The sequence below is a fragment of the Lytechinus pictus genome, chromosome 4 (assembly GCF_037042905.1).
Source record: "Lytechinus pictus isolate F3 Inbred chromosome 4, Lp3.0, whole genome shotgun sequence".
In the NCBI taxonomy this organism is placed as follows: domain Eukaryota; kingdom Metazoa; phylum Echinodermata; class Echinoidea; order Temnopleuroida; family Toxopneustidae; genus Lytechinus; species Lytechinus pictus.
The window spans coordinates 13,499,074-13,523,725 of NC_087248.1; the positions used below are offsets into that span (position 1 = coordinate 13,499,074).

Below are 24,652 nucleotides of genomic sequence, written 5' to 3' on the forward strand. Positions count from 1 at the left end.
TTATGAGACGAAATGGTCGTAGAAGAAATTGTGATTATACGAAGTGATGATTGTATTGGACCAAATGGTCGTAAGACGAAATCTTGATAGACGGAATGGCATTAGACTAAATATAGAAGACCATGTGGTGAGCGGACGAGTGGGCAGTAGACGAATTGGCAATTTACCCTTACATGTAATGGAGTATTTTCAGATAGTTTTACATTTTTTTTTCATCATTTGAATGGTTAGGCAAATCAAACAACGTCAGAGCTGGAAAAGCTTTTATCCTGACACGATCAATTGCACACGATATAAATGAGCTTTTGATGTAACTTTAAAGTCGTGAAAATCAAGGTGCGTGTGTTTCCCCCTCTTTATTAGACTGCATCCACATCAAATGCGATCATCAATGAATAATTGATATTTAAAAAAAAAATGAAAATAGACGAAATGTGACTTGCTGCCTTGACGAATAATAATTTTTTCTCTATGCACTATTTTTGTACATTCTTTCACATAACAATAAACAAGTTATTTCAACGTCGTGTGACACCTTCTCTTCGTAAGGCGCCGTGTGAACGTCGTAAGAGCATCGTAACATCTACGCAAGATTTCGTAGGGTAAAGAGACAATTCTATAAGACTTACATTCTTCCGATGATCGTATGAATGTCGTGTATTATTTATAGAGGGATTTTGCGAATGACTCTTGGCGTTTGTAATGCATTCGCAAGGGAGTCGTAAGGCGTATATAATAATGCAATTGTTGTCGAACACAATATTATCCTATCAGCGCATATTTCACTCCACGCGCGTTGACGTCACAACAAAAGTTTAGCAGAGTAATCAGTTACAGGTATCAGCTGATTTTTCCAGTCATCTGCACTCTAACAGCAAATCTTGATGTGTTATTTTACGAAGCTATTAGCTGAAAGTAATCTATGGACCAACCTTTTAAACGCCTCTACCTCTTCAGAATATTTTACTCTGCAGAACTGCAAAGTATGACGAGTATGACCTCTACATTCGATGAAATGGTAGAGTGGTGTACAATTTTTCTTTATGTAGATACAAGCCTTTTGACGCGTTTTTTGTGTTTTTAAAAGCACATTTGCTCCAACAAAAGTGCTGATAGTTTGAAAACAAGCACATGAACCCCTAATTTGTAATGAACCCACCTCTTCAGTATCCCTTTTTTACAACCTAGCAAAATTTGGTGAAAACGACATTAGTTTAGAATAAACTGCATCAATTATTGTACTTTTGTACTTATTGTACTGCTACTCTTTAAAGAGCAAACTAATAGCAATATGAGTGGATTTCATATCTCAAGTATAAAATTCTGAACTAAAATGTAAACATTTGTGAAATTCAGATGGATTTTGACTGAGTAAAAGAGGTTTATACTCAACGTTTTGATTTCGTGTGGTCAGAGGCGGCGGAACATCAGGCTCGGACAAAGAAAATGGAGGGGCACCTTTTGTCTGCCAAACAATAGGTAACCCTCCATTTTCATTGTATGAGCTCTGCGTGTGGTCTTAAATTGCAAAATAATTTTTATTGCGTATTTCTCGAGACCTTTCAAATTGGTGAACTTCAGAGCTCGATAAAAATTCAGGCACAAGAACCTACATGTATGTTAATTTTGGCATATTTAGAATATTTAGGTGCTACAGTAATTCTGTGCAAAAATTGGTGAAAATGACAAGGATTTCATTTTAGCTATAGAACGTCCCTAAACTTGTACATACAGTGTAATAATAAGCAATAAATTGACAGCATTAACGATTTCTGCAGTAACTGGGCGTTGTGGCGTGCGCCTTTAATCCAAGCTATGTGGGGAAGTTACAAATTGAAATGCAAAACCAATTTCACGTTTTCTAAGTCAGACCTCGGACAAATAATGCTTCATCTCCAAATATTATAACCTGGCATGTTGTCTAATAAAATTTGAAGAGGTATTCAACGGACGTGTTAACGGTCCATAAGGACCCACGGTGTATTTCGATTGACGCATGTTCTTTCCTGCAAAGTATTACTTCATATCTCAACACAACTAACACCCCAAAACACTGGGGCTTATTCAAAAGTATGCCGGTAATTATAGCGTGCTTTCCTTTTATCTACGTAGGCCTATACATGGGACCTTATGAAGATCCAGTGTGCAACCTAAAGGGTGAGAACAAAATAACTAAAAAATTGTCTATAAGTTATGGCTTCAAGAGCGCCAACAAGTGTCTGAACTGAAGTCGAACAAAGCGTTAACTTATGGTTTTGTTTGCTGATCTAATAACCATTTAGATAAACAAAACAATAACCCGGTAGGATGCGAAAGATATTGTATGTTTGATTTTGCCAGCGCCATAATGAGGCTGCGATGAATGCAAGGAATGCTCCCCAGGGAGTGGAAATTGTGCACTTTTCGTGCGGGATTGAAATGAATCCAATGACCGGGGTAATAATATGCTGTAACGCGCTTTGAGCCATTCTGGGAAAAGCGCTTTATAAAAATTGGCTATTATTATTATTATTATTTCGCAATAACCGATTTCGTTATAACCGATCGCTCAAATAATCTATGTCCCCACGTATTTGAACACATAAGCCCGTATTCTGAAGTCAGGTTTAACTCAGACCGTGGTCTAACTCTGTGCTAATATTATCTGATTATGGGAAGCCAAAAGTGTAAAAATTTGTATTAGATTGTAAGTTTTTTTATAGGTTTATTGTGCTTTTTCCTGATTCATCGATGGTGAAGACAATCATCTATTTATACTTCCTAGACAATTATGAATGATTTGAGAATCAAATGAGCTGAAATATGATATCTCTACTGTTAGTGATTTATGTAACAGTTGGCCATCCATACTTAAACCACAACTTTAAACCTGAGTTTAAGCATGGACCTACTAGTAGGTCCATGGTTTAAATTAAACCCGACTTCAGAATACGGGCCAAAGAGTAGTTAGGAGTAGCTATCGTCATGATCGTGCAATCACAACGTAAATTAATAGCAACAACATAACCCCCCCCAAAAAAAAAAAACAACAAAGAAACAGTCGGTTGCACGTATCAGTCAGTCTGCAAGCCCCTATGTTAATGAGCAAATGAGCAAGATTTATCCAAGTCCTCTCGCGGCTGAATTCACATCCCTACAAAATCTCGTGAATTGTGAGACTTTTTTCTCAAAGAATTTAACCATTTTCTCCTTGAGTAAAATTGATTATTTTCGTACCATAGGAATGAGTAAACGTTACTCATTTTTATTGCTTCAGCGCCTGGTGATTTTTTTTCTCCATGGTTGAATTATCGACTTTAGGGTCATTCGGTTTTAGGAAGCGACATGATAGGTCACTCCGAATAGGCCTCTCAGCTCAATTTAAACCATCGCAACATCCATCATTACTAGAATGATGCATAAAAGTTTATTATGATTTTTCTGGGAAACTTTATATGAGACTGAATATCTAGAATTTCCGACCGATTTACAAAATATTACTACCCGGTTTACATATTGACCTATATATATTGTGCCAGATGATATTGTTTCATCCTTGTGTGGCTTAATACCACGGACACTTAATTCAGAATAAATTTTTAATTTATTTATTTGATCTTTGACAATGGATTCAAGCGCGTAACACAGTGTTTACCAACTCTTAAATGGAATGAAATGAACGACATAGATACAGCAATATCTCTTTGAAATTAGGACGTGGAAAGATATGAAAACGTCAAAATATTTATGGTCCCTTTTGATTAAAAAAAAAATCAGCCTCATACATGCCCCTATACACACATAAAGTAAAGTTTCTCTGCGTTTATCTTCAAAATGTGTACTTAAAATCAGATAGGCTTGTGCCCTTTAGACTAGAGGTTAACAAGTTAGATATACCCTCCCCTGCTGGGAGGTACTTAAGTGTCGGGTGCAAAATCAAATAACAGATAGCAATGGATCTGTGGATTGCTCGTCTCTGATCTGTTATCATTCATCGGATCCTCCCTCGTGAAGTCCAGTGGCTTAAAAATGAAGTCACTCCTTATATCCATATGCTGTATTTTGGGTAAGTCTTTATTACGCTACTTCCTGCCTTTTCCACGTTGTGCTGCTGCCGATTGTTATTTATAACTGCCGATATGCGTCGAGAGGAAAAGTTTTAAAGAATGCAATAAGGTTAATTGTTTGACGAACAAATTAGCTTAGTTCTTCATACGTGACTCGCAAGGAGTTTATTGAATTACCTACTATCCATATCAAGACCTGTTTGTTATACGATATTCCAGGCGACGGAAATGTTGACCTAGATTAACTTAGAGTCTTTGGTCGAAATTTCTGTTCATGGTCATGTATTTCCAGTGTTTGACCCCGGTTTTCATTATACGCTCGTGGGTCCCGTAACATAAAGGTTAGCGATTGATCGTATACTTGATTTTCATGATTAATTGTACATTGTAGTCAATCTGTCGTTAAGGACAGCTAAACTTATTTGTAACTGTTGTGCACCTATCGAAATTCCTAATCGCATGGTCAACATTTCGTGAAATCGGTCACACTTCTCTTAATTATGTAGAAGTCCCGTGCCCATGGTGCCCGAGAAATCTAAGGCGCCTTACTCGGACACGTTAAAGTCAAGGGTTCGCTGCCGGCGGCCAATATGTTCTTAAGTAAGACATACATATTAAATCCATTGTGCTCTTTCATCCAGTAAAATAAATAGAGAAATTGTGTAAGCGGTCGTAACAGTGCATGGGTGTCTTGTCTTTTTCTATATTTTCGGAAATTGTGCAAAAATAATTCTTGCTCGAGGCACTATTCAGTACGTAATAGTATCATGTTTATTTGTTAATATTCAATATACTCGTGGAAAATCGCAGAACTTTTATAGGCTCGAATATTCCATTACATTTGGATTCCTTTCAAGTAAATTCATCTCGCGAACCACTTAAAACTCTTTAGTAACGAGCCTGTCTTGTGTGTCTAAGTTGGCAACTTTCTAAAGGGATGTGTGTGGGCCTTTAAGTTTTGAGGGACAGTTGATTAACAGGTTCTCGCCTTGGGATTAATCATCACCCCTTTAGGATTTCCTGAAAAACATGGCACGATCTACAATGTAGTGATTTCTTATATACAACAAACTCATTCTGGAGTATTTAGAGTTCCTAACATGCCTAACGTGCGTAAACGTTCGGTTCGGCTTAGTGCTCTGGACAGCATTTCACTTGAGCTGGTAAGCTGCATGAGATCAAGTAAAGTATGTGACGCATGTCAGTATGCTGAATGATTTTGCCTTTTCGTACAAAAATTGTACTAACACATTGCGGTATTATTATTGTAGTGTGTTCTTTTGAAATGCATTGAAATGATTGTTAGTCTGCAATGCTCACGAGAGGCAAAGGTCAGACCAGTATCTCTTGTATGAAGGTATGCACATGTGTAGGCATACTCAAAATAACACGAAGAAAGAGGGAGCAATGATATTCATGACATTCAGGCATGAGGATTTCGGATGTATAAAATGAGGGAAAAACAAAATTTTTGTTTTTAAAGAACCCTCTGCCTAAAACAAATAGACAGTTGACAGACATATTGATACATTTGTTATGTTTATTTGGAAATTCATGTCTGAATCTTCGTCGTAACGGCAAACTTTTCGACAATACAATCTATATGAAACAATACAATCCATATGAAAAAAGGATTATCCTGACCTGTTGACGTTTAACGTTCTTGTAATTCGAATGTCACGGGCAATTACGATTAACCTTTCACCTCCGCTTGCCAGGAAACGACCTAACAGAATCCTATATCATCAGCTAACGGCATATTTTTGACAAGTGGCATATTATTCACGATATATATTTAAAAAAATCAAAACACCAATAAGCAAATTTAGGGTCAGGTCCAATGCCGTATGGCCAATTCTTGTATTTCCTTTGGTCTGTACTGTCCTATAGGAATCAAATGGATGGGGGGTGCTAGATCGAGCGATGATCATTTCCCTATGCCTTTTAAAAGAGATCTTGAATAAATCTTAGGAGAATGAGGGTGGAAACAGAAGGATGGAGGAAAGTATTGAAAATTTGCAATCAAACTACCCGTAGTGTTCTCATTAATCATGTTAATAACAAAAATAAAGAATATTTAATAAATTTAGATTGTCCGCTCTTCCCTCTGAAAACCCTGTGTCCGATTACGTGTCGAAAAGTTTGTATATTTCACCAGAAGTTACTTGTTCTGAATCTAATGTCTGCTCTTTTACTGGAAATGCATAATTTTCAATATACTCAATTTATTGTATTTTGCGACTGTTTGGCACTATATTTTGTGATGGCATAAGAGCGAGGGGTAGGGCTCCAACTACTAGAGACAAATAAAGAAATCAGTAGAAGAAGAGAAAGCGAGGAATACACCCGAACAGAAGAGAAGGCGTGTTGAAGAGTCGAATAAGGTTAATGTTCTCTAAGAAACAAAAGAAATTACATTTAGACCACATTTCTCCCATCCCCAATCGACAAACCGACGAACCGCATAGCTTGGTAGTATGGTTTTGATATTAATGTCCCAGGGGGCCACTTACATTGACGAGTGGATACGATGCGCGACCAAAAAAACACGTAAAAAGGATGTCTTTTTCAAGATAGGGCACGTTACGTACGTAACGTAATAAGGGTGTCAAAAATACTAAAACAATGAAAAGGGTATCTATTTTCGCTAGGAAGGCTACGTGTTTAGGGTCAAATTTGCGAGGGTATACAAAATTAAGACTAAATGTTTTATAAAGGATGTACTTTTTGCCCCAATTAAGAGTCAACACTATGTGTTAAGAGTACGATTTGCGCGAGGTGTGGGAGGTGGTATACTGAACCCAATGATGTAGGTAACGGTAAAACAGACGACCGACGTCCGTGACATATAACAATTGAAATATCGCTGTACATGTTTAGGGGTTCTATTCATGGAATACTTGCCAATAGTATCGTTTTGTTTCCAATACTTGTTAAGGGTAGGGTTTCACACGCCAATACTTGTTAAGGGGTACATTTTCAGAATATGGAAAATACGTGTTTAGAGTGCTTTTCGAGACCCCATGGTCGCGCATGGTATCCACTCGTCAATGGAAGTGGCCCCTCCGGGATTAATGTAGCATTGTCAATTATGAATGTGATCGTTAGACGAGAAACCCAGAAGAGGATACATATAGATGCCTTGATACTTGGATTAGTGTCTGACGGGGTGTATTATCAGGTCAAGTGTCAGATTAAACAAATAATGGTCATGACTGAAAGATTATCAATAACCAGACAGTGTTCCGTGCCATAAATCGACTTCGTCACATGATTTTGGCATAGATATATCAAATAGAAACACTCTCTTTTGTCATGTTTGTGATCGAACTAATATTGACTTATATGTGTGATCATGAATATGAACTAACGTTATCATAAAATCGCTGATTTCATACTATGAATTTCTCTCATTAGAATAAGATTACACATATGGCAAGATGAAATCAAACAGTATTATGTATTGTATTGCAAATGTTGTAGTATAATGTTTGATGAATTACAATAAGCTATGTTACAAAGCTGCATATGACATGTGAGGATTGTATGATTGTAGTCACCAAATGGATCGTAAGCATGCTATACATGTATCTGTGTGTGTGTGGGGGGGGGGGGGGGGGGGGGTCGGTGGGTGGGAAGGGAACGGTCGCTTGCAATTTGAATATTACTGTTGGGAATGGGGAGGGGTTACAGTGGAGCCGATCACCCCCTATCATCTTTTTTAGGTAGTGAAAACGGAAAAAGGAAGCGAAAAAATGGAGATAAGAATAAAAACATGAGGTCTTGGCCTTCTTAATCTTACTATGACATATCTTTCTCCATGTTCATGCTTATTACCATGTAAAAATAAAGCATTACCTGTTGGCCCCTCATCCCTTATACTCTCACTTATGAAAGGATGGAAACGGATAAATCACCCTAAAGGACCGAGGAGTGACAGCGTTTTTGATAAAGGTGAAAAACGCTGTCCTCGGCCTGGGGTTCATAATGTTTACCAACACTAGTGTATATATATACTTTTTTCTGAGAGTGCGCTGTTAATCAGTCAATTTGCTCCCCCGGCCCATTAAACATCTTGGATGCCACGCACGCTGACATACTGGTTCAAAGGTATCAACATTTTCTGTTGTTGAAAACATTGACATTATCAGACGGAAGTTTGATGGAAGCATGGTAGAATGAAAAACAGGTATACTATCAACCATTGGCGGCAATTCGGAAGGGGGGGGGGGCAGGGGATGTGTCCTCATTCGATTTTTGATTTTTATACACTGGAGCCTATGGGAGAGTGTCGACTCGCCCCACCCCCCCCCGGATCCAGGTGGATACACATTTTAAGTTACATGAATGTATTCGATGATGTTCTGCGGTCATGATAAACACTGTCGATCTGTGTTGCCTGTGAACCTATAAACTCAGCGTAAGATATTATACTTTCCTCCTATGTGTTACAACGTCGGAAAGTTAATTTCTTTTCTTTATCTACCTCAGGTGACAAATACTGAAAAAATAACAACAATGACAAAAGATTGAACATGTTTGGTTAGAGCTGGGCAATGATTATTAGCTCGCTGTTTATTCAATAGACTCATATTTGTTCAGAATGATACGAACATTGCAAAGTATGCATAAGCAAAAACACAGCCAAGAAAATTAACTCGACAACAATGAAAAAGGATTGGGATTTGAAGCTTAAATCCCGAGGGATTGTGAAGGAATAAGATTTGACGTTGCGTCCGATTTTATGTATGTGTCCCTGGCTTTGTCTGACTTCCAACGGCCATGTTGTGAAATCAGAAAGGGAGAAACTCGATTGTTACTAGCGGATGAAGCTCCACCCGACCGGAGACTGTGCAAACCGAAATTAGAGACGTCGGGAACAAAGGGCTTCAACGCCTCCAGGACAATCTCGCGAGTTCTTGTGTAACTTAAACCTTGAGAAGTGGCGACTAGACCGCGTTTGGAACGAGCAAGCCTGCGAATCACTGGTAGGTGAGAATGAGGAGGATCGCCTAAAGCTGCGAAATATCGCTCGGCTATAATGACGGGACAGGTCGGGTTGGATGTCCTAGCAATGGTAACATCTCTGCCTTGGCGGAATTGATCGGTTTTAGAAGAGGGTAAGTGTAGGACTAGCCTGTCATGATGAAGAGTGCAGTCCTTCTTTCTTATCCTGCTAAGGTCGTCGAAGCGTAGGAATCCAGCATAAGAAATGAAGCATATAAACAAAATGCGTAGATCAGCTAAAGATGCATTGAGCTGACCGTGTGATGCGCGAAGATGGGACAGGATTTCTGGTGTAACAGGCTCCTTACGACAAACAGGGGAAGAGTGAGTCCGGTTATACCCCTGCACTGCTGTTTTTACCATAGGGTCATCTGTGGGTGAAGGAAGGCCTGCGAGACCGTGCGCCCATTTCACTGACGCGACGAGGGAATCTGCTAGAATCTTGGCTCCGCTAACGGAAGACAGGTGGGAAAGGTATAGACAGAGGTGGTACGCTTGGACTGGAAATGTGGGTAGAGATTATTTTGGAGCTCGCCCACTGGACCCATTTGTCCCAACGGGATTTGTATTTTGATGTGGTAGATGAAGCTTTGGCAGACATGAGTAGGGATGGAAGAACATCAGCGGCTAGGCTGCGTAGATGCGGATCGGAGATGGAGTCTTGCTTGGCGGACCATGTTTCTGAAAGTTAGCTCATGAGAGCAAGACAATTAGACAAAATTAATAAAAAGAAATCAGTCGAAAGACTGACATACATACTGTAACAGTAAGCAGAGTGAGAAATTTCAAGAAACAAAGTAATGAGTAGAACCAAAAGCTGCTTAATATGTACTCTTTCAAAAGTAGGTATCCAAAAGACCTAGATTTAATCAAAAGAATAACAATGCGACAGGAAACGAATAAGGAGGATGCAAGGCGCCCAGTACCTGACTAGTGTACGAGACACTAGTACTCGGAGGCCACGAAAAACCCCCATATTAGTTCATGGAGGAAACGTGGTTGCGTCCCAGGGTACCGAGCGAGGGCGCACTCCCTTGCTCCTTGCTCCTGTATACATGCAAAGAATCTATGAATTGTGATTGTAAACTTGATTTGAAAGAGGAAGAAAATAAAATATTATTCAAAAAAAAAAAAAAGAATACTAAGTAATGCAAGTTTGACCAGGGGAGGGGGGGGGGGGTGAGGGGAAAGCCGTAAGAACAAAAAAAGGGGGGGGGGGTGGGAAGTCGAGCTAATAATGCTGAGCCGAGAATGGAAAAGATATGCGTGTTAGCGCAACGAGAAAACTCGAAATACGCAGTTACGTAAGAAACACAAAAGGAACACCTTGCGTTGGATACCGAAAAGAAATTCCACTTTTCGTCACTTACCTTAGAAATATTTAAGATCTGTAAAGGATCTGATGATAGACAATCTGTAATTTATGGCAAAATTGGTGGATAATTGGCAATAAAAAAGTGATTGATATGCCTGTAGGAACTATTTACAATAGAATGAATAAAAATACGAATCCACTCTAAAGAAATGTTACATCAACATTTGAAAGGTTGGAGGAGTGACAAATGTAATATCCAACGTTGCATAAAGCTACACCCATCAATTTACGTGCTGGGTTGAAACATTTAAAGTAGTAAATACAACATATACTATAGAAGAGGTTGCCAATCTTCCAACCTATCAAATTCTGATTTAACATTGCATTTTTAGAGTGTCGATGACAAAAGTAAATTAATAAATTGTAAACTACCATACCAATAAAATTTCAAACTTCATGTAGTCATTAAATTGATTAACGCACGTAAAGAGATGTATCAAACTGCCATGGTTGTATAATCTACGTAGGTAAATGAATGTTTACTAATGGCTTGAGAAGGAGTACAAACTAGTGTGCGGACGATAACATATCTAATCAAAGAGATAAAAGGTAATTTGGCGTAATTCTATGCACTCATTCCCTTTATTTATACCTATAAACCACTTAAACTAGGTAATATAGTTTTATAGATGCTTACGACAAAGGAGCACGCGGTCACTAGATAAGGGCTAGTATTAGAATATGATATAACAATATCATTTAGACTATCCCTTTACTGCATAATAAGAAAATGAATGAATTCCAGGGAAACCTTTTTTTTTCACTAATAGTTCATTTTCATTGCTGACGTCATATTGTTTAGTTTTCTTCAAGGGGATTAGGTGAACCATTAGATCTCCCTGCATCCTTAAACAACAACAGCTGTATTTGTTTAAAACGCCAATTATGTGACGCAGTTCTTTGCCCCCCCCCCCACCCAAGATAAAGGAGTAATGCGATTGCCCATTACAGTATTTTGGGCCAGATGAAAGCGTTAAAGATTTTGTGTCGCAAATTCAATCCCATTGCTTTTCGAGGTTAACAAAAGTTTGACATTGACCTGCATGGGATGTCCTGTCATTTGCATTGCCCTTGGCATGGATTCTGGTCCTCGGACGAGGTCAGGAAATATGTTGAAATTGTAGTTAAAGTAGAAAGTCGTAATATGGCGTTATAGGGATAGTCGTGAGACTGGTTTGGAGTAGTTTAAACAAAGCCACAATTAGAAAGATGATTACATAATGATACTTTCAAACGTGTGGGCTAATATTTTACCCTGTAAACTTTATGTTTATTTCAAAGAACCAACTTGAAAATTTATAATGAGAACAAAGTGAATTTATACCTGAGAACCAAATATCTGTGTTACTTGACTACAATTCCTCTCATGCTTTTATGTCGTCATTTCGCGGGCTTAATGATTCTTTGTTGGAGCTTTGAAAGTGCACGACTCATACTAGGTATAGATTCGTTCTGAAATAGTATAGACAATCAGTATATTTATAAAGAGGAAGATAGTGATTGCAATTATTATGATGGCAAAATCGAATGAGGGCGGATCTGGCCGGGGCCCATATATACGTCTATAGGCAACTCGAGTAGTAAAAGAAGAACACATATGGGCCAAAGATGAAAAAAATATGGGTTAAACAACTCGCCAAAATAGACCAGTTCGTAGTTACTTCATGGACAATTTTGGTCAAATGACCTTTCATTTCTTTCATTACGATAGGCAGATTTCAAAGCAAAATATTACGTAAGCCTGCCTTACACAGCAGGATGAAGAAATTGAAAACCACAATTCAAAAGAATATATGAATAATCAAGACATCAAAGTTGGTGCTTATCTCATTAGATTTTAAACCACCATGTCACTTTAGTACAAATGACCTTCCTCTGATCATGCGTAGAATCTGTTGATCATGTGCAGAAAGGAACTACGAACTGGCTTATTAATGCATATTCCATTGCATATCTGTGAATAATGTAACATTTTCTAAGAAATGTGCAATTGTGATATTGTTTCTAATTTATTCATCAATAGTATTTTGTTCAGGTATTTCTGATCTATTATAATGTTTTCTAACAGTAAATGATTAGGTGTTTAATTTAATAACTATAAAAATGCATAATTCACTATAGTTGTTAACTCATTTATCTTCCGGCCCGATGGCTAAGGCATTTTTTTGGCCATGATATTAAGTTGCCTGTTTTTTTTATATCCAAGTCACAGTAGGAAGTTGACATATTTCCTGTTAAAACAATATTACCAATACCAGATTGGACTTATTTTACTAGCTTTATTTTGTTTTATTAAAAATTGTCTTTAATCGAAGTCGATTTCCTCAAACGTTGATATATATTTGTTTGAATTTCCTTCCTAGTCCTTTTTATTTCTACATCAGGGGTGCTGCGCGGGGGGGGGGGGGGTATGGCTGATCACAGCCAATTGAAAAACCCACCCATACCACAAAAAACACGGAGTGGTAACCGGTTGGGCTAGAGAGGCCTTGTCAACAAAGTCAAGCCAATCTTACAATCAATAGTGGTGACGAAAATATACAGTAAGCCTTCCTCGTATCAAAGATCTAATACGTGTGATGACACCATGCAGTTGGTATAATCAGATAATGCAGATAGACAGCGACCTGTCAGCTCCGTGAATCATGAAATACTTGCCATGGTTGCCAAGAAGAACGATGAGCTGGCTCGGAAGTGCATATTAAACAGGTAGCATGGGTTGCCCCAGGTAAAAAAAAAAACGTTTTAAACAAGAGAGAGAGAGAGAGAGGGGTTGTATTCTACGGCGTTTCGCGCACATTCGGGGGTCAGAAAGAGGCGTTTGGGTGTGTGCGTGAGGGAGTGTGTGTATGGGGGGTGTATGATAAGTCTAATTTTCCGCCCTAATTTTCTTTTTCATACAACACAATTCATGTAGGAAGATTTACAAAGTTGACAATGATTTTTTTTTTGCTTAAAACATATGCCGTAACAGCATGAACAGGGGTTTTCTTGTCACTGTCCTGCTGAGGTTTGCCTCCGCTAAAATATGTAAAAAAAAAATGTACTGGGAAACTCTTGAAAAATTAGAATAGATTAAAGACATTAAAAGACATGATGTATTAAAAATATGTTTTCGAAAGATAATGCGCACCACGTTTTTTCGGTTTGGAGTCGCCTGCTAAATCTATTACTTTTTAGTCGATTGCGCTCGGAAATAAGGGTAACATTCAGTCCCATTGAATTTAATCCTATATACAGCTTTAGTAAAGCTTTAATGTAATGAACTGTGTGACTTTTTTTTATTCATGGGCATACACTTCTATGACAAGATCACAAAACGAAATTTAATAGATTCTCTGATCGATTCCTCAAATTATTTGCAAAAAAACAGTAGTACAATGTAACACCTTTTGAGGCTCAAATATCATGAATATCCTGCAGAAAGAAAGACTCGATATTATCATAATTATGCCGTTGATTGTCCTTAAAATGTAATTGTGATGAACTTATTGGAGATGAAATTATATGTTTTTTTCGTTTTATTAATTTGTTCACCTTATTATTTATTTATTCATTCATTTTCACAATTTCAGACATCGTATTTGTTAACGTCCTGTGCACTTCACTATAAAATTGTGTCTGACTATTGAGGGAAGGTGAACGAAGTAAATGCCGTAGGGAATGGTGAAAATGAAATTGAACCATCAGTGTCACATGACCACATCACCTTATCAATACGAATGACCCTGCCACAAACGGGTATTTTTAAGCCGATTTAATCTAGTTACCCTTGTAAATGTATGTCTTAGGTAAAGGAACAAGTCTTTAATAAATATTATTCATTAACTATTAGATTTAAAAGAGGAATAGAGTGGGGGAATTAACTTGAGGAGACTTAACATGCTCAACAGACCTACATGAAATTATCCAATGCAATCACTGTCTGAAGACAAGGAACAAGTTGTTTATAATAAACATTAACCATGGATTTTGAAAGAGGAACAAGGTGGGAAAATTAATTTTTGAGGAGACTTGCAGAATGAGATAATTCATCAAACTTTTTTTTCAGCTTTCAGATTTGTTCAATTAACGTCATGAACGAGTTAAACTCGACTAATGAGTAACTGACAATTGAAACTACAATAACCAAAATTAGTTTGAAAACAAGAGCAATAATGATATGGAACACGAGACAAATACAGAGAATGACCTTCCGACCAACTTGTTTTGATTGAAACCGTCTTGAATGTATTATCCATTTCAACACAGCGTTGTTTAACAAAGCAATCGCGTGACAAGATTTCAATCGCAGTAGTTTTTATCATTGTTTTTTTATTTTTTATTTACGTACATACCTGGACATAATGTAAAGGTGGTAATTAACATAGGCCTACACATGTTTACATGCTTAAAATATGATAAAAACATGTGCAGACGTTTGAAGAAAACCTTTATTATGATATTTTATATCCTTTTTATTACCACCTACAGGGGCGAATTGAACATAATGGAATCTACTTACTTGTACACACTTAAAATATTTGGCAACATACTGTCCACTATGTTGGGTAATGTATGTTGGTAAAATATATATACAGTGCGTCCCACAAAAAACGAAACCGAGATTTATCGATGATTTATCATAAATTAATCACAAATACAATAGACAAATGACCTACCATTGTAAAGCTTAGAATCTCCTCTTTCATCTGAAATTACTTAGATTATTATTCACGCATGAGTGAGCAAAAACAATTTGAAGAGGGGATACCAAAAAGTCATTTGGCGGGCTATATCTGGGTGTCAAAAAGAAAACCCCATTTTTAAACGGTTCAATATCTGCTCTTTAATTTGAACCTCAATTTCAGAAAATGGTCAAGAAATAACAAAGTTCTGGTTATTTGAAATAAGGCTTGAATTTCAATAATTTCATAAAATTAAGAGGTTCAACAGACTAGCGTTCAAACTCACTTGACACTCCTATCCGTTTTGTTGACAGTCAGCCATGAATTAAGTCTTTTGTTAACCATGCGATAGCTTCTGTGGGAAACCGGTGAAAACACGTTTATTTAATGAAATTATGGAAATACAAGCATTGTTTCGAAGGAACATTACTTTTTTACTTCTTGACCGTTTTTTGTGATTAAGGTATCAAATACAAGAGCAGATATTGAACTTTATGGCATGTGATTTTCTTTTTGAAATTCAGACCCCCCCCGCCAAATGAGTTTTTGGTATCCTTTCTTCAAATTGTTTTTGCTCACTCATGCGTGAATGGGGAATAATCTAAGTAATATCAGATGAAAGAAGAGATTCTAAGCTTTACATTGGTAGGTCATTTGTCTATTGTATTTGTGATTAAATTATGATAAATCATCGCTTAATCTCGGTTTCGTTTTTTCTAGGACGCACTGTATATTGGGCAATTATTATCCAAATTAATACCCAATTATTAGTTTTAATTACCCAATTTGGGCATATTTTAACCAATAGTTGTGTGGACAGTATATGTTGCCCAGGGTTGTTTAGAGTTGGGCATTTTTGCCCAACTATTTTGAGAGTGTACATTTCGTGGATGACTCAGAAGTAAATGGTGGTGGTGGGTTTTAATAAGACTGATATGGTTTTAATGCTTGCCAAAAAAAAAAAAAATTCAAGCGAAACCGACTGCTATACTGTATGTTTAACAAAATGTACACTCTACAAAATATTGGGTAAAAATGCTCCATGAAGGTAAATATGTGTCCAACCATTGGACATTTCTTTTGGGCATTTTTATTGAAAATTTGATAATAAAACCCTTCAGAAGTCTTGATTTCATTCAGATTTATGTATTGAAAAATGAAAATGTTGCCCATTTTAAAGTAATCATGGTAATTGCTGCTAATTTTTTTAACCTTACTAGACAATATGATTCCCGCATTGGATAAAATACTGCCCCAACTTGGTTGGACACATGATTACCCTCGTGCTAGTTAAAATTGTACCCAATATATTTTACAGTGTAGTGTGTGGATCTCTATTGTCATCAATTATGTCATATTGAACAAGGGCATTCTACCCAGCATCTTATATTCAGTTTTATTTAATCAGGGAGGCCTCATTAGTTATAAAACTGTTGTCCTTGTGTACTCTAAGATAAAAAGCGATATATACAACATCTACAAACCACAATACCCTAATCGGGTTCTATGACGTGCTCTTCCCTTCATCTGCATATTTGCTAATGTTAATGTTAATTACTTGTTAAATATTGTTCAATATACAGTGCGTATCAAAAAAAAGTTTACACTTTGAAAAAGCCCTGGAAATAAAAAAGCATACAACGTGTGGGTAATTTTTTCACATATAATCTTAGGTTTGGGTCTCATCTATCCAATGAAGGTAAAAGTTTTGACAGAATGTTACACTTGAGTGAGCACTGTCCATTTTTGTAAAGCTCGCAGAAATCTGTTTGCGCGGAAATGCTCGTTTTCACGCTGTGTCAAGGAGAAAGGGTGAAATCAAATTTACCCTGCGAAACATTTCTCAAACATTTCCCTTGCACTTTTAGTCAATTGAAATAAAACAGATACACTCAAGCATTTTGTAACAATTTTGCCACTCCAATTGAAATTACAACACTTAGTAAGCACAACCTTTACCCTTTTTGTGCCAGCTGGATCTGAGGGCATAACTAAATCTGAACAAAAGTTTATATCAGACACCTCCAGCATTTTTTGACTAAGTTTTTATCATTTAAAGTGGGTTTACATTTCATTTATTATTTAATACTTGTTTCTCCACACCCTTTCCAAGCTTGACAATGAATAACAAAATAAAAAAAATTCATGTAAATCACAGCTCAGTGTAAAGCAAATATCGTCACGATGGCCTCGGTGTGTGGGGAGTGGGGTGGGGCGCAATGCACTCTTCAAAGTGTTTTGGGCAAGGAAACAAGTTAAAAAAGGTAAAGTATCTTCAAATCAATTTTACTTGCTAAACACTTGTTCTCCATGATTAAGGTCTACTTTTATTCGCATAACTATTTCAAGGTTCTGCGCAAATCATTTTTCACTAACTTTTCAAAAGTAAGTGGTGCTCACTCAAGAGGAAATATTTTTCGACAGTTATATTGTCATTTGCTTAAATGAATCTGTACCAATGTTAAAATGTGGAAAAATCTTCAGAATATTACAAATGTATAATTTTACAGGATTTTTTCTAAGTGTAAACTTTTTTTTGATACGCACTGTATATTGACATTATGCATATCAGTACACTTTTTGAATAGTACGGACACAATTCCTGGTCAGAAATTAAAAGTTGGAAGAATGGCGAAATATGTATATCATGTCATATTTCTTCTCACAATAGGGTATAACAACCAGAAATTGATATAATAAATAACGAAATATGTTAAAAATTGAGAATGTATACACTGTTAGAAAATTTATCCTTAAAATAAAAGAAGTTCCTGCAGCAGAGTCTCGAGAACACCTGTAATCTTACCAGATTGCGTAAAATAACAGGAAATCTGTATTTGGTGTATGTAACCTCCTTACAAATGTCCTTAAATAAAACACCCTTTTTCCCTTTTTAAACAGACCTTTTCTGTTAAATTGCAGAAAAATTCCTGTTTTATGAATTTACAGAATGATTCTGTTATTGCTTTCTGTAAGATCAGGGCTTTTTTAAGTGTATAAAGAAGAAGAAAAAAGACTATTGACATGATCTGATCAATGGGTATCTGATTCAAGGGTAGTTCAAAATACTATTTTAGGCAGGCCTACATGTATACCATCTTTGTACGAGTGTCATGATTTCGGGTGATGAGGGTAATTTACAATGTAAGGTATGGATTTTGCTCGTGACAAGCGCATTTTAATTACTAGTATGTAAACAAAGTCCTTGCATGCCTTATGACATCAATCCCTATATACATGCATACACCAACGACGATACTATGATTTTAGATGTACATGTACTTTGATTGGTCACACTTTGCTCGATTGTGAGTTTTGTAATTATTTACTTTTGATATTCGCTAGACCTTGTCAACAAAATGGTAACAAATGTGCATGGCAAGTATGGGGTAAACATGGCAAAGTCTTCTTAAAGTAAATTGATTAGGTTATCTAGGGAAGAAAACCCCGATCTTCTCGCAGTTGATAACATACAAAATTATTGGCAGGAAATCCATATTACGAGCATAAACATCACATGACTGACAAATTATTAAACACAATATGCACCTTAACGCGCGAGTCCACCCACACACGCGCACACATTATAACACACACTCTTCCATGCACATCACGCGCAACAAGAGACAAATACGTTTAGCCAATGAGTCATGACGCTGAATCTCCTCTTATTCATGCCCAGTGCGGCTATTATCCACAAGATTTCGCGCCATGGATAAGGATTAAATTAAGATCCTTACTTAACCATGCATAGACATGATAGATGCACAACTGCAATTTCCTGCAATAACCATAAAATAATACACACTGATATGGAAAGAATATATTGATATGGATCTTCGCTGGTATTTCGAAAAGAAAATACTATCAGAAAACCTTTATGAATGAAACTTTAAATTCCTTTATAACACTTCAACAGGATAAAATTGCCTTAGTACATCGGAAAACTGAATGATAATTTGACTTTTTTTTTATATTCATTGGTTTATTTCAACATATCGAAAATGAGAATATTTTTTTAATTATATCGTTATCTATAAGTCATTTTATTTTCGTCCAACATTGCACACTAGTGAATTCAATACATAAATCTAAATGAAATCAAGACTTCTGAAGGGTTTTAATATCAAATAAACATAAATAAAAACAAGAAGATGTAGATTTACGCGGGAACGCAGGTTGCAAGGATCACGTAGAACTTATCAAACCGTTCAGTCCGTATATACACTTGAGATACCCGGCGAGAGACCTTTCATTAAGGGTACTAATATATTTGCTTTAGAAACTCCTTAACTTGAAATAATTTTATCTCGAATCGGTAACTCGTTGGAGATATCGCTGGCTCGCCGAAGGGGGTTGTATGGTGTTGAATCATAAAATGACGTTTCAGAATAATACTTTTATGGAATTTCTATGGGTCATGAAACATTGCAGATACTATTGACTACATTCATTTTAATATTCATGATGACTAAAATCCCCGGTTAAAATCTAAACAAATGAATAAAGGTTTTACCTGGTGTCAAAAGACAGACATGCGTCCATGTCATTTACTACGTCTAAACAAATTCTCTTTGCAACAGGCACGCTCCATGTTTAGTTTATTTCTTATGTTGACAGGAGGGGGTGGATACCAATAATATAATACAGCCCTTTGTCTGTTACGCAGGATTTCTGTCTAGTGGGGCGTTGCAAGAAACTTGCGATCAATTGCACGTCTATTTTCGTCCCGAAATCAAGCATATGCCGTGCAATTAATTGCAAATTTGCGATTGATTGTTAATCTGCTCCATGAAAGAAGGAGTGTAATATGATATGCTATAGTTAAAAGTGATCAATCAATTGTAAAATTGCAACAGAATATTTTCGATTAATTGCAAATATTTTCTTGCAACACCTCCTAGGTGTTTTGTAGGTTACAAACTTTAAAGGTGTACTTTAAACAAAAATAAAATACAGAAAAAAACCCCAAAATGTTACCAAAATCAGATGAAAACATCATTTAAAAAATATTAAATTACTTAATCATTCCAATGATTCATTTCTCTGAATGTTCATGATTATACAATGGCAAAGCTATGACGTCCTGTCTCAATTTGTTATTTTATATTTCTTCCCTATATATTCCTCTTATTTGTTTCATACCTTTTTATAAAGCCACCTTCCTTCTAACAAGGGATATCGCAGCACTGATGATAATGCTATAATGTTACATTTCTTGGAGGAGAAATTTCGGAAAAATTGTATATTTATTCAATAAAAGCACAAAATAGGGACGAGATGACATAATTAGCTCTCATTCTTGATGAAATGCATGAACATCTCAACGAACAGAATGCAAAACCTAAAAATGCTATAGACAACTTTGAAATTTACATCCGATAATAATGGATTTTTGTGTTTCTGATATTGATTTTGACTATATTCATCCCCAATTTATCATCTAAGCCTGCAGAGTATCCATTTACACTCAATATAAAGTAATATTGTTTAGGGCGGCTCTTGTTCAAAGGGTTCAGTTCCATGATTGTTTTGTGAGTTGTTTGTACTTTTTTAATCTCTTGAAAACAAACCAATAACGCATAATACAGTGTAATATGTTAACCAATACTGCTGTTAAATACTTGACAAATTGACCTCTGGATATGCTTATACAGGTAAAAAGTTCCACACGTTTTAGATAAAAGATTTTTCCCCCTTTTCGTTCTGATATGATAAGATTCTCAACATTATTATGCCTCCAGTACACAGTGTCTTTTATCTGCACATGGTAAATTGGACTACCCCCTTCTACATGTTCTACTAACTGAATATTTCCCTGTATATCAAAATTCTGCCAGGGGCGGGACCAAGGGGAGGGGGGTAGGGATGTGACCGCCCCATTGATTTTGCAAGTAGGAAAGGATAAAAATAAAGAAAAAAAAAGGAGGGAGAATAAAAGGATGAAAGGAGAGTATGAAAAGAAGAGGTATGAGCAGTGTAATTTCATAATACCCCTGTAAGTAAGAAATAAAAAAATGACGTCACAAAAGGTCTTCTAGCCCCCTCTCAAACAATCATGGCGCCGCCACAATTGAAAAAGACATGTATGCATTTGACAAGCTCCAAACATTTTTTTGTATACTAACGATAATAACATATGTGATATGATGCAATACAGTTATCTTTTTCTTACTATGTTTGCACAGAGAAGTAATTTGCCCGACATTGCAGTACCACACCCTCTAGTATCTCCATGTTGGCTCCATATGATATAGTCGAGGTTATAACCAATCCCACCCTTACCCTCATCGAGCCTTGGACATATCGATATTAATTACCCATTGATTACCCTTATTCAATGCCCATTCCTACGCTATTGTGTCAACAGAGAGGCAATACATACGTTTTATTTAAGGGGCGGATCCCTTATGCATTGCTATGAAAAGGAAATACCTTGATTATCCCCGATTCCAAAGCGTTTCGCCTATACCGAACACTTCGACAAACATGCAGAAACGGGCTCATTTTCACCAGCTTATCCCTCAAAGTAACTAAAACTTTTCGATTGTTTACAAATACAGAGGACTTTAGAACCAGGAATTTTAGATTCGCTTTGAAAGTTCAACTTACTTTAGCCATTCAAAAAGACTTTGTTTTGTAATAACGTCATGACCAAAGAAAAATCCAATGAATCTCCGTCGCGCTTCAGACAAAGCAAAAGGGCGTCGCGCGGACTGATGGAGGAGGGCACTAAAAACTTAAATTTGCCCAGAAAGCCTATTTTGTTAAAAACATAATAGTATTTGTGTATATTTAGATTTAAAAAAAAGCACTGGACATGTATACGGCATGCAAGCCCAATCTAATCGGTTGAGCTCCCGCCACACGAACGATAGGACGCAAAAAGTTTAACATCCGTCTTGTACATGAGTACTCGGTCATCTTCATGATACTATGTTCTCCGACGTCTCCATATAATCAGTCATGAAGTCTGTTTTCATGAACATGATGATGAATGGACATTCTTGATCGTGATTAAAATGTAGACTTATCATCATCTTCCATATTAGGCAGACTGTCTTTTCTACCAACTTCTTCTATAGAATGAATTCGGAATTATAAGTTTCAAACAATGCTTACTTAACAAAATCTACAAAATTCAACAAAACTATATGTTGCCAACAGAATGCAAGAAAGTGATCAATCTATTTTGAAGTGAATAAAGTGGATAATTCAAAATCTAAAATTGAACTGCCATTTTCATTTGCTTCAATCAGTTGAGCGTCGGCCTCACTTCCCTCACACACAACGCTGACAACTTAATTCAATCTTACTCTAATTTCTTATCTCCCTCAGTTCTGTCATCATGCTTGGCGGAACCAATCGCAATGTACGATGCTGATGAGGTTCCTCTCGTCCACGGAAGAGGAAAGTCTCGAGAAAGGCGAGATGCCGGAGGTACGGAGCGAGACTGTTCTTCTTCACCACCGGTATGCCATCAAATTTAACACAAGTATCGCATCCAAACGCACCACGCACGCACGCGCACACACACTCACCCTCAACACACACATACACACCCTCTCCCTCACACACTCCTTTTTTTCAACATGTTTTATCAAGGATTTCATTCACATAAATTCAAGATAAATTCAACAATTGACAAATCTTCGTTTTATATCAACAAGGAAAAAAAAAAAAAAATACTGAAGCAAATAATGATGGAATGAAATACCTAAAAAAATATATGTCTATACTTAAAAGAAAACCTGAGCTCAGCCCCGACCCTCTATGCAATATAATAATACATGTAAAAAATATCGAATGATTTGCAGAAACAAAAAAAAAAATCCTATCATTGCATCCCTAATCCATTTTACACTGAAAAAAAATCTGAGTCGGCAGTTAACACTTAATGTATACAAGTAGAATTTATTATTTGTAATTATTTCTCGATTTTTTTTCAGTAGATTTAACTTGTCTTTTAATTTACTTGAGTTACTTGATTCATTTGGGTTCAATAGACATTTACAAAAATTCGCGTATTGCTAGCCTGCTTCGATTGAGTAAATCTAACTCAATTAGGCAAAGATAATTATTACTTACAGTGTATAAATTGATGATGAATGTACTTATATTTTTCCATCAACGCCTTATTTAAGTAATACCTGAATATTCCTCAGCAGAAAGTAAATGTTAAACTTTTGTTAATAACTGACATATCTATTTGTGTTTGAAGTTGTTTTGGATTAGAGTGTGCGAACTTTTTTTATTCTTTTGTAGAATCAAAGAAAGAGCAACATTAAATAATTTCAGATTTCTTTTTAGGTTTTCGGACAATTTTAATATGATTCGCACTGTTTTATTTATTAGAATGTAACGATCGCGTATAAATATTAATGTCAGTGCCTACATGTATATCATGTACAGGTAATGACAATGCATAAAGTCTAATATTTGGATAAAAGATATCTAAGATGAATATAATGGCACTGAAAGTGGGTCGATGGGGGAGCGGACTTTCGAATCACGAAAGTCTACTCCCCATTTGATAAAAAAAAAATTTTAGTGATTGTTTTACTTAATTGAATTAAGTTGTTGTAACCTAATTTACTTGAGAAAAATGAATGCAAAGAAAGTAAATTTTACTTAAAACTGCCAAACTGATAAATACTTGAAAAAAATTAAGGGAATTTTTGGCACAATTTTATTGAGTAATTTCAAATAATTTCTTTTTACAGTGTACATTAAGCTTCCACATACAATAATAAAAAAGTGCTTTGAGATATACACCCATACACTCACATCCACAGCCAGCACATCCACATCCACACTCATACACATACATAAACATATATACACACATGTTCATGAACATTCAATTTTGACATAGGGTACAGAAAAAAAGAATCTGCAAATCAGATTGGCACAAGAGAAGGGAAAATTGAAAATAACTAGTACAAAATCAATCATCAACAGTTACACCAAAATTTACACTCGCACCACACTATATAAACACAACCTACCTGTTCAAATTCAAATCTCTATTCACCTTCAGTTCATCCCATTTATGTAAACGTATCTTGCCCGGCTTTGATGCCAGGCGACTTCTCTATGCAATCCGTAATATTACTTCTCTATTTTGATAAAGGAGAGTACCCGGCCTTCAGCTCTTGAATTAAAAATGGCTTCTTTTATAAATAAAATAATAGAATTAACATGTTCATTTCTATTAGAATTTCCAGGTAATCCTAAGAATATACCCCTCCAATTCATAGTTTTAAATTCAACTAAACAAAAATGAACAATACAAAATTGCCAGAGAGGTTTAACTTTCATATAATCATGAGTACATGAAAGTATGATTCAGTTTGTGTACAACAAATCGAACAGTAATTATCTCCCGCAAAACCAAATCTCATCAAATGTTCTTTTGCATATTATATTGTTCCATGTAAAAGCTTAAAATGAAATATAAGGTTAATCACACACACACACACACACACACACACACACACCCATACTCTTTCCCCACAATCTTAAGCACCAAAATGACAAAAAAACACTTTCTTCCG

At 36.2% G+C, this 24,652-nt stretch overlaps 1 protein-coding gene across 2 annotated transcripts in view; it reads left to right on the forward strand.

The window, feature by feature from the left end:
• The window catches only part of LOC129258983 (xaa-Pro aminopeptidase 1-like), a 115,851-nt gene that overhangs the window by 67,947 nt on the left and 23,252 nt on the right, over positions 1-24,652 (forward strand). For both annotated transcript variants that reach the window (XM_054897250.2, XM_054897249.2), the window contains exon 2: positions 22,434-22,567. In XM_054897250.2, the coding sequence (XP_054753225.2) occupies positions 22,466-22,567 (102 nt within the window). In that variant the 5' untranslated portion in view covers positions 22,434-22,465. The remainder of the gene's footprint in view (positions 1-22,433; positions 22,568-24,652) is intronic.